General features: G+C 33.9%; 1 protein-coding gene across 1 annotated transcript in view; it reads left to right on the top strand.

Annotated features, from left to right (window-relative positions):
• LOC126821333 (phosphofurin acidic cluster sorting protein 2) overlaps positions 1–14,134 on the top strand; it is a 118,415-nt gene that overhangs the window by 40,760 nt on the left and 63,521 nt on the right. The window contains exon 5 of the mRNA XM_050549740.2: positions 10,895–11,048. Coding sequence (XP_050405697.1) covers positions 10,895–11,048 — 154 coding nt within the window. The remainder of the gene's footprint in view (positions 1–10,894; positions 11,049–14,134) is intronic.

Below are 14,134 nucleotides of genomic sequence, written 5' to 3'. Positions count from 1 at the left end.
TGTTGTTATCATTGACGTGTTCTGAATGGTGTGAGGGATTAGCCAATGAAACAGTCTGTTACGACGAGCTTTAGGCGTGTTTTGCACGGAAGTCTGGGTAATGCACTAGTAACATCAATGCTGATTGGTTAATCAAATGTCTGACATCATAGGGTCAAAAGACACTAGTATTACCTTTGACACGACCTATCGCTAAATCTGGTCAGATCTTCATGTAGTGTAGGTAAGCCATCGAAGTATAAAAAACCTAAACGAAATACAGATCTGTATTTTAATCAGATTGTGACAGGTGCCCAATTTCCAGACTTGGCCTTTAATAATCTATAATTAATGAACCTTAATGACTATTCTGTGAAGAGTCTTAAAGATAATTATACTTTTCTAGATATAAAATATTATGTATATTTTGCCAATACATTAGCACTTCGGAGGTCTTGACAAGCCGGGAAATAATTTAGGTTTGAAATGATTTTACTACATGACGTAAATATTAACTTTACCAGTCATACAAATGTCTTAGTGGGGTTTATCAACACTCACTTCAAATTTACTTATGCTAAATAAGTCAATTTTTTTTTTTTTTTTCGTTAATTATGAAAGTGTAGTAATTGGAATGTGATATTATTCACAATTAATTGCAATTAATCTTCTGTCGAGAGTGGTTATTCCTCTTTGAAATGATTTATCTTCTGAATTATAAAATTAAATCTGTTAAGTCTGTCGTTTATTCGGATATTATCTAAGATTTAAACAAACATAAGCAGCTTTATTTGTAGCAATTAGCGTTAAATACCAGGAAATAAATTACTATTCAAATCCACTTGATCTGATTAAGTAACTCATATTAGTAATAAAGTAAATTTTAAAAATAAAACCAGGAAATGATATGTTGCTGGGTATTTTATAATAGATTTATGCTTAATGGTAGTTCCTATTAATCTGTGTAATTGGAATGAAGTTTCAACTAGTGTAAAGTAGCTAAGTTTCTAACATGATACATCCAAAGTCTTTGACATTGAAAACATAAATTATTTGTCAATTTAAATCAACAGTGATGATGGATTAACCAGACGCTAGAGATTGCCATTTGATTGAGACCTCTTGCGTGTTTCGTTGAACATAACTGATTTGAAATTAAGAGTAAAAACGGAAATGATCAAATGTAAATCAGTTTATATGCATTGACATAACATTATTATATGTGTTGCGACACATTTGTGTCAATTTCTGGGTCCAAAATATTAAAGATTTAGCAGCTCCTTTAATGCCAGCTAAAATTTTAAGCATTGATGCTTTTCACTCCTGTGCTTTAGTATTAACAAAGTTTGAAAACAAAAACCTGATAATGAAAATAGTTTGTGCGTAGTGGACTACTGGGAGGAAACTGGAAGGTCCAGACAAAACCCATGAGGTTGTACAGGTGACCCTGTTCCTTGTCACTCTCAAGCTGGGAATTGATTCGATGACTGACCTTATGATCTAAAGTGCACCCGTTAGATCATCAGGCCACCCAACCCCCCACTTTCAAAATGAAACAAAAACCTGATACGTGAAAATAGTATGATGCATGAAATAATATTAAGACAGATGCAGAGTAAAAAATATTTATATTATTACTCCGCCTGGATGTCAAGGGATGCCTACGACTGGCTGCCAGATCCATTCAATTGATTTTATGTATGTCTTTTGTTTGAAATGTATGTCTTGTCCTTGGGTTTGTCTTGTCTTGTGTATTTGTTTATGTATGGGGGGGGGGGATCGGTTTGGATGGTCGAATGGTTAGCGTGTGCAGGTTGTATCATAAGGTCTGTCATTGAGTCAACTGGCATGGTTTCAATTCCCCGAGTTGTACGTGACAAGGAGTAGGGTCGCCTATGCAACCCCATGGGTTATTTCCAGGTTCTCCGATCCTCCCAATGCTAAAGACCCCTACTCGCAAACAAATTATTGAAATAAAATTGAACCATATGTTAGTCACAGAATGACCTAGTTTGTGTTGAGTGGAGTTACCCCCCCCCCTCTCTCTCTCTCTCTCTCTCTCTCTCTCTGTTTATGTGGGGTGCAGTCCTCCTGCGCTTACTTATAGAGCAAAGTTGAAGATAATAACATTTGGGTTACTCGTGGGTTACCACATGATGGCTAGTGAAACACGTATGTGTAATACATTCTTTGGAAATAGCTATCCTGTTAAATAATTTAACTTATTTGTATTTAAAAATGGAAGGATTCTTGCAATTTTGACGCTTTTGCCAAAACTAATATATAGCCACCTGCCATTTAGCATTTCTTCCTGCATACCTGATTGGTGGGGGTTAAAATGGTCATCTGATTTAATATATATATAGAACACCAGATGTCTAAACAAACCATAATAATATTTATAACCATGTTTACATTACAGTTTTTAAATTGTGGATGGAATGGTTCTGAGAATGGATAGTCGTCATTTTAAATAGCTTGCATTGCTTGTATTACAAGTTTGTGAGGAAAAAGGATCAAAGTGTCAAACTCATTACTTCAGAACTGCTCTCAGAACGGATACCATTTGCACTATGTAAATTTAAGCACGTCGTTCTCAGAACGGTTCCAAAAACACCTCACTTCGGTGATCCAGATTTGAACCATTCACTAAAGTTTTAACTGTTCTGTTCTTGGAACCGTTCCGGGTGCACTTAGAAATGGTAATGTAAACAGGGTTTATGATAAAGAGAGTCATGCTATATGAACAAACCATATTGGAGAGAGGCATGCTATCTGAACAAGCCATATTAAAGAAAGTCATGCTATCTGAACAAGCCATTATACAGAGAGGTATGCTATCTGAACAAGCCATATTGGAGAGAGTCATGCTATCTGAACAAACCATAATACAGAGAGTTATGCTATCTGAACAAACCATAAGAGTCATGCTATCTGAACACACCATAACACAGAGAGTCATGCTATATGAAAAAACCATAATAATGTCTATCATACAGAGAGTCATGCTATCTGAACAAACCATAATAATGGCTATCATACAGAGTGTCATGCTATCTGAACAAACCATAATACAAAGAGTCATGCTATCTGAACAAACCATAATACAAAGATTCATGCTATCTGAAGAAACCATAATACAAAGAGTCATGCTATCTGAACAAACCATAATACAAAGAGTCATGCTATCTGAACAAACCATAATACATAGTCATATTATATGAACAAACCATAATACAGAAAGTCATAATACAGAAAATACAGAACAAACTATAATACAGAGAGTCATGCTACGTGTATCTGAACAAACCATAATACAGAGATAATCCTTGAGTGGCATTTAGCGATTGGGCACATTAAAAAACACAACAAATTTATATGGAAAACAATCACTGGTTTATACATGTATAGCACGACATTACGACATTTGTGCTCGAAAATGGTAAGAGAATACTTGTTGAAACGTCATGCTATATGTGTATAAACCATGCAGTGATTGTTTTCTAGTGTTGTGTTTTTTATAACAGAGAGTCATGCTATCTGAACAAACTATAATAATATCCGTCATACAGTGTCATGCTATTTGAACAAACTATAATAATATCTATCATACAGAGTGTCAGACTGTCTGGTTTGTTAACAAAAATTACATCCTCTTCTAGCTGTTTACATAAAAAAGGCTACTTACAATTTGTAGGCTTTTAATGAAATTGTATGAAATGGAGTCATGTATTATTATATCATCCATTTATAAAAGATGTCATCTATTTCCTGTACATGATTTACTTTAACCTCTTCAATAAAAATATCTGTGGGTTTTTGGAGAACTTGTTTTTATATCTGTTAGTATAGAAAGTTACATGTATGTATTTGATCATGGGGGTTGGGGTGGATGTTGGATGGCCGAATAGTTAGCATGTGCGCGCTGTATCATAAAGCCTGTCATTAAGTCAACTGGTGTGGGTTCGATTTTCCAGCTGTACGTGACAAGGAGTAGGGTCACTTGTCCAACCTCGTGGGTTTTCTCCGGGTCCTCCGGTTTTCTCCCTACACTCAAGCAAATTATTGAAATAAAATTAAATGTCATATGTTAGTCCCGATATGACCTAGTTTGTGTCGAGTGGACTTTAAATCCCGTTTCTCTCTCTCTCTATTGGATCAAGATATTGTCTTTTAGATGTCTGACACAAACCCGGGTTTTAGCAAAATCCACCATACTAAACTTAGTCTGCCTGTCTACAGTTAGCTTCACTTGAGAAAAGTCACGATGGTAGTTGACCGACCTTTTCATTCCTACATTGATGATTTAAGTCGAATATACTAAGTATACTACAAGGATTTTGTTAAGTTTTTATTCTGCTTCCATTTAATAAAATTGAAATAGTTTATTTAGTCTTTTTGTGTATGACATGAGAAACATTGTAGAAGCCCATTAATTACAAAACAGTATTCTTTAAATGGCATTTAGTAATTGGAACATAATCAAATAACACACTATTTATGGATAACAATTACTATAGTTTATTTCACTGGGACGTTTCAACAAGATTTCACAAGTCATTATCAAGCATATAAACTATAGTAATTGTTATCCATAAATAGTGTGTTGTTTGACAAGTGATACTAATTTTTGGATATGGCGGCCATTTAGGGCAGAGATCCATTCTCGAAGTATGAAGCAGATGGATCACAGTGTGCAGAATAAAAATCCACCTGTCTTCATTAGCCAAGTCGGAGCAGAACACAGTTTGGACATTAAACCCAATTTCATTTCATTTAGCAAAATCCAGTCAGATAATGAAGCCATATCTACTGTTAATTGTTACAATGTATATCATTCATCAACTGTAATTAATAATAAATGGAAGCAACTACATGTATTTAACTGTGTGTTTGATGTCAAAGAAAGTCTGAGCATGATATTTATCTGTTAATAATGACTTCTGTACAGATATTCATCCATAGTAACCTTTACAGTCTTCTAGGACAGCTTTTTTTTGGGGGGGGGGGAATTTTTAATGTCTACTCAACACAAACTAGGTCATTTTGTGAGTAACATATGGTCCAATTTTATTTCAATAATTTGCTTGCGCGTAGGGGTCTTTCGCTGTGGGAGGAAACAAACGAGGTTGGACAGACGACCATACCCCTTGTCACCTACAACCAGGGAATCGAAACCACGCCAGTGAGAGAGAGAGAGGGAGAGGGAGAGAGGTATCCAAGATGGTGGTGATGGCTCCATCCTACACCAGTTATTCAATAGTTTCTAGGGTACATCTGTCTTTTGTACTTTTGATCATCTTTTAAACCTTGGATAAGTAGACTCTGCAAGTGACACACAATTCAATTCATTAGGCCTATTTAACACTCTTTACAAACTTCCATAATGTATTATGTAATATATTGAATAATATGTTTAATAGTGTTAACCTTTTCACCTCTGGACTGCTCTTACTAGTACCGCCATATTGGATAACTCTCTCTCTCTCTCTCTCTCTCTTGCTTAGACAACAAGTTATTGGGTAGCCACTGTGTCATACATATAACTAACTTAAAGATACATTATGGGAGGTTAGAGAAAGAGCTGGTAGTTGTCACTATAATACATGTAGTTAGAAACTAGATAATGTAAAAGGAATATGCTGAAAATTTCAGTCAAATTGATCCACCCTGAACCAAGTATATAAAGATTGAATTTTGGGCTTAGCCTACATCATCATTACTAAAGTCGGTACGATAAAAAACTAAAAAACATAGTCTCGATTATCCATTTTTTGATTTAATCAAAAGCAGCAGACCGGGTTCTAATCCAGTAAATATCGCAGGCTAGCGATGACATTGAGAGTTGATTATGGTCTGGATAAGGTAATTACATGTAATGTCTAATTAATAATTTAGATAACATTTCAGGCCTAAAGAAAGACCTGCAATAGGTAGATTTAGCTCTTGCATAATGTATGTTTTTATAAACAATAATATATGTATACTAAGGCAAATATCTTTAAATGATTTTATAGTATAGAGTGGCCAGTCTCAAGTCTGAAAAAAAACCCCAGTTACCGTAAAATTTACTAAATTATTAGGCTTTTGTTTGAAAATGCTTTAATAAGAAAAAAACCTAATTGAGAAAGTGGTGTTTTTATTGTGTCGGACCGAACATTTGAATGTACATCATGTCTGACAGGTGCAGTTGTATGGCCTATTGGTTTAACACAACAGATTATAAGGTCTGTCATTGAGTAAAGAGGTGTGGTTTCAATTCCCCACTTGTACATGACAAGGAGTTGGATCGCCAGTCCTACCTCATTGGTTATCTCTGTGCCCTTCAGTTTGCTTCCACTGCTAATTCAAGACCCCTACGTGCATGCTAATTTCAGCCATCTAGGAATTTTCACTGTCGTATTGTTTCCTTTTGAGACTGATGTTAATAAATTAGTATAGGCCTATGTCAGACAGACATTTGAAAGTTATTTCCAGACCTGTTTGTGAAACACTGATAGAACAACATTTTTGTTTGTAAATGCGTTAATGAGAAAGAAACTAATTGAGAAAGTGTTGTTTTTTTATGCTGGTGGTTTATCTGACATGACAGGTAAACATCTTAGTGATTGTTGCCATCAACAGGTACTGTAGAAATATTCCAGGAATCTGACCTCCAGTAACATCTCATATACTATAGTCAGATACAGATGTCAGTATACTCTACAACTAATAATACTAGTAGTATGATATCAGCTGATTCTAGGCACCAATATTAACTGTGTTATAAAACTTCTATATTATAGTCAGATGTCTGCATACTACTACTACTAATTAATACTAGTATTATTGTCCCCCGCCTTTCGAAGAAAGCAGGGGACTATTAAAATGGGTTCGTCCGTCTGTCTGTCTGTCCGTCACACTTTTTGGGACACAATAACTCTCTTCCTAATTGAGCTAGAATGTTCAAACTTGGTGTATGTGTTTATTAGGTCAATGCCTTGATGGAGTTCGAAGATGAGCATTTTCCGCTTAGGGTAAGCAGAGATAAGCAATTTGATTGGTTGATGCTTTGGGACACGATAACTCTCTTCCTAATTGGGCTAGAATGTTCAAACTTTGTGTATGTGTTGATTAGGTCAATGCCTTGATGGAGTTCGAAGATGAGCATTTTCCGCTTAGGGTAAGCAGAGATAAGCAATTTGATTGGTTGATGCTTTGGGACACGATAACTTTTAATTGAGCTAGAATGTTCAAACTTGGTGTATGTGTTTATTAGGTCAATGCCTTGATGGAGTTCGAAGATGAGCATTTTCCGCTTAGGGTAAGCAGAGATAAGCAATTTGATTGGTTGATGCTTTGGGACACGATAACTTTTAATTGAGCTAGAATGTTCAAACTTGGTGTATGTGTTTATTAGGTCAATGCCTTGATGGAGTTCGAAGATGAGCATTTTCCGCTTAGGGTAAGCAGAGATAAGCAATTTGATTGGTTGATGCTTTGGGACACGATAACTTTAGTTCTAATTAAGTGAGATTGATGAAACTTGGTGTATAGTTTCATTACAGTAATACCTTGACTAAGTTTGATAATGAGCATTTTCTGCTCAGGGTAAGCAGAGCGATACGCAATTTGATTGGTCGAGACTTTGGAAAACAATAACTCTCCTACTTTGATTGTTAGACTATAAGTAAAGATATACTGTTTGATTGTTCAATACTTTGTAAAAGATAATTTGTGATAAATTTATATGTGTCCTATTTCGGCAGGGGACATCAGCCTCACTGTTGGCTTGTTAAAGTAGCTAAATCTCTAACTCAATATAATCCAAAGTCTTTCACATTGAAAACACGAATTATTTGTCAATTTAAATCAACATCGATGTTGTGATCATGCCGGGAAAAGATGTGTTTCTGATATCCAATAATTTAAAACAAAATAAACATTTTACCATTTGTGTACCATAATGCGTTTCAGCGCCATTTGTAACAAGGGACAAGAAAGATCGAGGCTAGACATTCCTTAAATCATGTCAAATGGTGACGCAATATTCTTATCTGGAGAGCATGCGCAATAGACTAGAATAACCAGATGCTAGAGATTACCACTCAATTGAGACTTCTGGTGTATCTCGTCGAACTTAATTGATTTGAAATTAGAATAAAAACAGAAACTATTGAATATACATTCAGATTACATTATTATATGTGTTGAGACTCATTTCTTGTCAATATCTAGATCCCAAATATATTAGCGATTAAACTCCTTTAATAATTTATCACATCAGTAGTATTATCACGTCAGCTGATTATAGGCACCAATATTAACTATATTATAATAAGATATACAGATGACAATATCAATAATACATGTACATAATTATTATATCAGCTGATTCTATGTACCAATATTAACTATAGCTTATATATATAATAGTTATATATACATATAGATGACAATATACAACTAACACTGTAACCCAGGCATCATTTAATCTTGTGTTTCTAACACTAATTTATTTCACATTCGTTTAATATCCAATCTTTGTATAAAAATTCATAAAAACTGTTTAAAATCACCATAAATCATTTAATTTGTACTTCTGTCCAGTTTAAAGCCGACCATTCAATTTTGATAATGAGTATCCAATTTACAAGTGTTTAATTTCTCAATTCCCTTTAAAAAATAAACAACTCAATTGTTGTACATGTATAATGATTCATTTTTGAACAGTGGTCAGGAAATTAAATACTTGTAAATTGAACACTCGTTATCAAAATTAATCAGTCAGCTTTAAACTGGACACCAGTACAAATTAGATGATTTTTGGTGATATTAAACGATTTTTACGAATTTTTAAACAAAGATTTGAAATTAAACGAATGTGAAAGAAATTAGTGCTAGATACACAAGATTAAATGATACCTTGGTTACAGTGTAATAATACTAGTAGTATTATATCAGCTGATTCTAGCCATCAAGTCCTGTGTATACATTGGCGTGCATGTAAAAGATCCCTTGGCAGTTGGAATTCAATATTTATTCAAGAGTAGGTCATAGTGCTGCTGCCCTGGCAAAACTTCCCTCATAGGACACTGTATAGCATATGCCCGTCTTCATTAGCCCAGTAGAATGTTGAACCCCATTTCATTTCTAGCCATCAATATTAAAGGCCTGTTAAGTTCTAACTTCATACCTGTCTTCATTAGTCTAATCAGTGTAGAACAGTAGGACGTTAAAGGCCATTTCATTTCTAACTCAATATTATCTACAGTCCTCGACATTACAAACAGCGTATCACATCACCAACACAAATAATTGGTCCATTCCAATTGTTGTTATAAATCTAACCGTAAACATATGGGCTCCTGATATCCAATATTTAAGACACGATGATGTGAAGAATGTACAGTCTGCTCTCAAATGCCATTTGTAATTAGGTACCTTGATGAATGACCCAAATCGTCAGTGTGAAAGTTAACGGTCAAACTGTACTCCCAAGTGGACTAAGCAGGTGTGAGTGACTGTTATTCAATTTGGACTGCTCATGTATTTTAGCGAACATAATTGATTAGAAATTACAATAAAAATTTTAAAAATGATTGTAAATCAATCTATATACACTCATTAAAAACATTTATATGGATATACTACTTCTAAATTTAATAACATGCTACGTTTCGATACACATACAGATATCGTTATCAAGCAAATTACTTGCTTGATAACGATATCTGACTGTATGTGTATCGAAACGTAGCATGTTAAATCCAGAAGTAGTATATCCATATAAATGTTTTTAATTTGTGAAATCTACCTCTATACATGTATGTCTTATAAGGATTACATATATATACACTCATATTAAAATAATATGTGCTTTTAGACGCATTTTCGTTCATTTGTGGTTAAAAATAAAATAGAGATTAGTTATTTTAACTGTTTTACTATATATATGAGACATGATTGAAAACAAACTATAAAACCGGAAATGAAATCAGCTGATTCATCATACCCTAGGGATAATAAGCTTATATGAGCCATACAGGAAAACAAAATATATTAAAGATTTTTATTCCTTTGATATTTTGGGATCAAATCTTATGAATCTAACCACCAATATTAACTATGTTAATAAGCTTGTATGAGCCATGCAGGAAAATAAATTATATTAAATTAAAGATATCTTTTTTTTTTACATCCAATAGCAGTGGGAGGAAACCGTAGGCCCCGGAGAAAACCCATGAGGTTGGGCAGGTGACCCTACTCCTTGTCACGTACACAGTACAAGCGGGGAATCAAAACCACATGCACCTTAGATCCCAATGCCTGTCATCCATTCAGTTGGAGATCCATTAAACAAGAGGTCCACTAACCTTAATCGCCCATTGTGTATCCATAAAATTGTACCTTGTGTTAATATGTTCAATTACTAAATGCCAATCAAAGAAGATATACATGTACATAAGACCATATTGATTTGATTAAATCAAATAGCCTGGGGTGAATTTAGCAAATCCACATTTTTATTGAAAGAGTGATTACTCTCGATCATTTTCAGCATGTTTTCATGATATAAGAATGGCTGCGCATTCACTTTCAGTGCAAATGACCTCATTTGACCTTTGACCCCGAATATCTCGAAAACGCCCCAAACGGTGGACTGATTACCACTTGGCATCGTATTCTACGAAAAATTTTACTCTAGAACAGTTGGGTCTGGTATTGTGCCCATTTGATGGAGACCCCCCCCCCCCCCTCCCCCGCACTGAGCCTACGGTCTAAAAAGAGACAATCAAACATTTTCAAAAACACCATAAAAGGGCATGTTATGATCAGAGCAATTTTTTTTCTTCTAATATTTAAAAGTCAAGATGTTTCTTGCAAATTTTATTGCCTTGAAATTTTTGTAAAAGTCATATTTATATATTTGTAGGTGTTACAAAGATGTGTTGATCGAGAACTAAAGTTATACAGTGATCATAAAGAACGAACGAATGTTGTCGCTCGTATTTCAGTTTTAATGTTAACCAGTCAGCCTGTGGATCACGATGAAAATGGACATAGAAAACAGAACTCATCAGATGTCGGTAAGTTATATTTTAGAAATTTAATATTGTCAAGTTTTCAATTTCATGCCACGCAGAACATGAAATGATATGATCAAATTCTAATTTATTGCTGTCCTAAAGCCTGGCTTGGAAGTAAGGCATCAAATTCAGTCTGTGTATGGATTGGAAATCTGTTAAATTCTTAAGCGATCCAGGTAGACAGATTTTCAAGGCACTGATTTCAACTTAAAGATAGGTTCCCAGAAGAGTATTTATCGGGTGGTTATTTCCAATAAAAGTATGGCAATTTTGGTATATATGGAAAGTAGAGATGTCCAATCTTACTAGAAAAATACTGGATTCCCTGAAAAACACCCATGGAGCGTATATAGGACAAAAATGTAAGGGTTCCCCTAATCGACAGCCCGACGATTAGGAATATCTGCATGTGTGACGTCAAAGGTTGCACGCGGAGATGAGCGCTTGATGTACATGTTGATAAACTTTATGAAGAGTTATACGTACAACACTTTCTGAGATAAAAATCACGGAAAAAGACGCAGGCAGTGGATAATCCGAAAATTTAATTAGGATTCGATATTTTTATAAATAGTCAGCAATTAAAGACAACATCGTCTTGTGTATGCAATGAATTCTCCTCGACTTCACACCCGTTGCTATAAGTACCGAGAGAGGTAAGTCATGTGACACAAACATGCTCTCTTTTGGTCGATTTTTTATAGCAGGGGTATTCCTTGGCAATTACAATGTTTTGAGAACGATTTTAAGCAAAATTATGATCAATTAATTAGTTTGAATATGTTTTTAGTCCAAATATATCATCAAATCACCCAGTTTGTACGAGGTAATGTATCTTTAAACTCCATTTACTTTTCATTCATTTGATTGTTTATTCATTCATTTGTTCATAAAAACAAACAATTTATATGTTCTTAAGAAACTAACATCATTCAAAATCCGTACAATTTTTGCTTGTTGTTGCTCCATATTTAAGAAATAGACTTGTTTTGTTGTTGCCCCAGATTTAAGAAATAGACTTGTTGTTGTTGCCCCAGATTTAAGAAATAGACTTGTTTTGTTGTTGCCCCAGATTTAAGAAATATACTTTTTGCTTGTTGCCCCAGATTTAAGAAATAGACTTTTTGTTTGTTGTTGCCCCAGATTTAAGAAATAGACTCTTTGCTTGTTGTTGCCCCATATTTAAGAAATAGACTTGTTTTGTATGTAGACGGTAATCTCTGGAGATATAAAAGACATTACTTGTAAGATTTCTAATTCTAATTTGTAAATCTATAACTTCATAAATGGGAGAAGAACATGACAGGAAAATGACTGAGTATATAGTATTACTTTCTAACTGTATTCATGGCCAGGGGCATACATAACTTTTCTTTTCTCAGTGCTTCTACTCAAATTTCAATGACTAGAGTTCTTTGATTTGAGTAAAAAAACAAAGGTGTTGATTTGATTGAATTTGATATGTTCATTTGTATTGGAAGTGAGTATCTATTTGCGTTTAAAATCTTAGAGAAAACCCAAGCTATTTTGAGGTGACCGCTCAACGGTAAGACGGTACATATTTTGACGTGGTATTTTCACTAAACAAAATGGCTCAACTTCCCAAAAGGTATATGTCATCAATAAAAACAAGTTGACATGTTTGGTATCATTACAAAGTTGATTCTATTGTTAATACAGTATTTAAAATTTAGATGATTTCATTCATTATTAATTGAGGTAGCTTTAGGCAATTGTCTTCAGACAACTTTTTGCCAAAATAACGGTGTCATTCACTTTGGCGTCATGTCATTTGGTAATGCTAATCTTAGATCAACAGATATAGTCAAAGTTGAAATAATGCCCATTTTGTGTTCCACTGTCGACAGATTAAGCCGAAAACTAAAATTACTAAACTACATGTAGCTGACTTCACTGATTATTTTGTGTTGAAATTTTAATTATTTTCCATACATTGTATGTACATGTATAAGATAAACTGGATTTGAGATTTTAACATAAATCATGTGGACCTTAAACCCCATTTCTCTCTCTCTCTCTCTTTTTCTCTCTCTCTCTCTTTTTCTCTCTCTCCAAATGTTTACAGTATAATCAATAAATGTTATCCCTTGTTTGTCAATAATTTTAAAAATGTCTTGTTTTATTGGACTTCTGTCATGTTAACCAAGTACAAATTATGATTTATTAGGCTTTCATAAGAAAAAAAAAACATTTCATGTTATTATTGTTATCATCATATCTTCAAATATTGACCCCAGGCAATTATTACTCATGGTAAAAATAAATAAAAAAAAAAGAAATTAAAATTAAAGTTTTCTTTTGTAGTCATCATATCATTTCTTTAAATATCGCCATGGTAATTAATGCTCATTAGGTATTTTAAAGATATTGGTGATACTATTAACTTGAAGTAAATAAAGGGGGGTTGGATGGCCAACATACATGTATGTCTTCAAATATCGCCATGGTAATTAATGCTCATTAGTTTTTTTTAAAGATATTGGTGATACTATTAGCTGGTACTTTATACATATGTCTTTAAATATTGCCATGGTAATTAATGCTCATTAGGTATTTTAAAGATATTGGTGATACTATTAGCTGGTACTTTATACATATGTCTTTAAATATTGCCATGGTAATTAATGCTCATTAGGTATTTTAAAGATATTGGTGATACTATTAGCTGGTATTTTATACATATGTCTTCAAATATCGCCATGGTAATTAATGCTCATTAGGTATTTTAAAGATATTGGTGATACTATTAGCTGGTATTTTATACTTTCAATATATGTCTTCAAATATTGCCATGGTAATTAATAAGTAATACTAATTAGGTATTTTAAAGATATTGGTGATACTATTATCTGGTATTTTATACTTTCAAATATCGCCATGGTAATTAATACTCATTAGGTATTTTAAAGATATTGCCGGTGATACTATTAACTTGTAGTTAAGGGGGTTGGATGGCCGAATGGTATCATACGGTCTGTCATTGAGGCTTTGTTTGGATTCAATGGTTGTACGTGACAGGGAGTAGGGTCGCCTGTCCAACCTTGTGGGTTTTCTCTGGGTCCTCC

Source organism: Patella vulgata, chromosome 5, assembly GCF_932274485.2.
Source record: "Patella vulgata chromosome 5, xgPatVulg1.2, whole genome shotgun sequence".
In the NCBI taxonomy this organism is placed as follows: domain Eukaryota; kingdom Metazoa; phylum Mollusca; class Gastropoda; family Patellidae; genus Patella; species Patella vulgata.
Note: the sequence above shows the minus strand (reverse complement) of the source record. Positions and strands in the feature narration are given on the sequence as shown.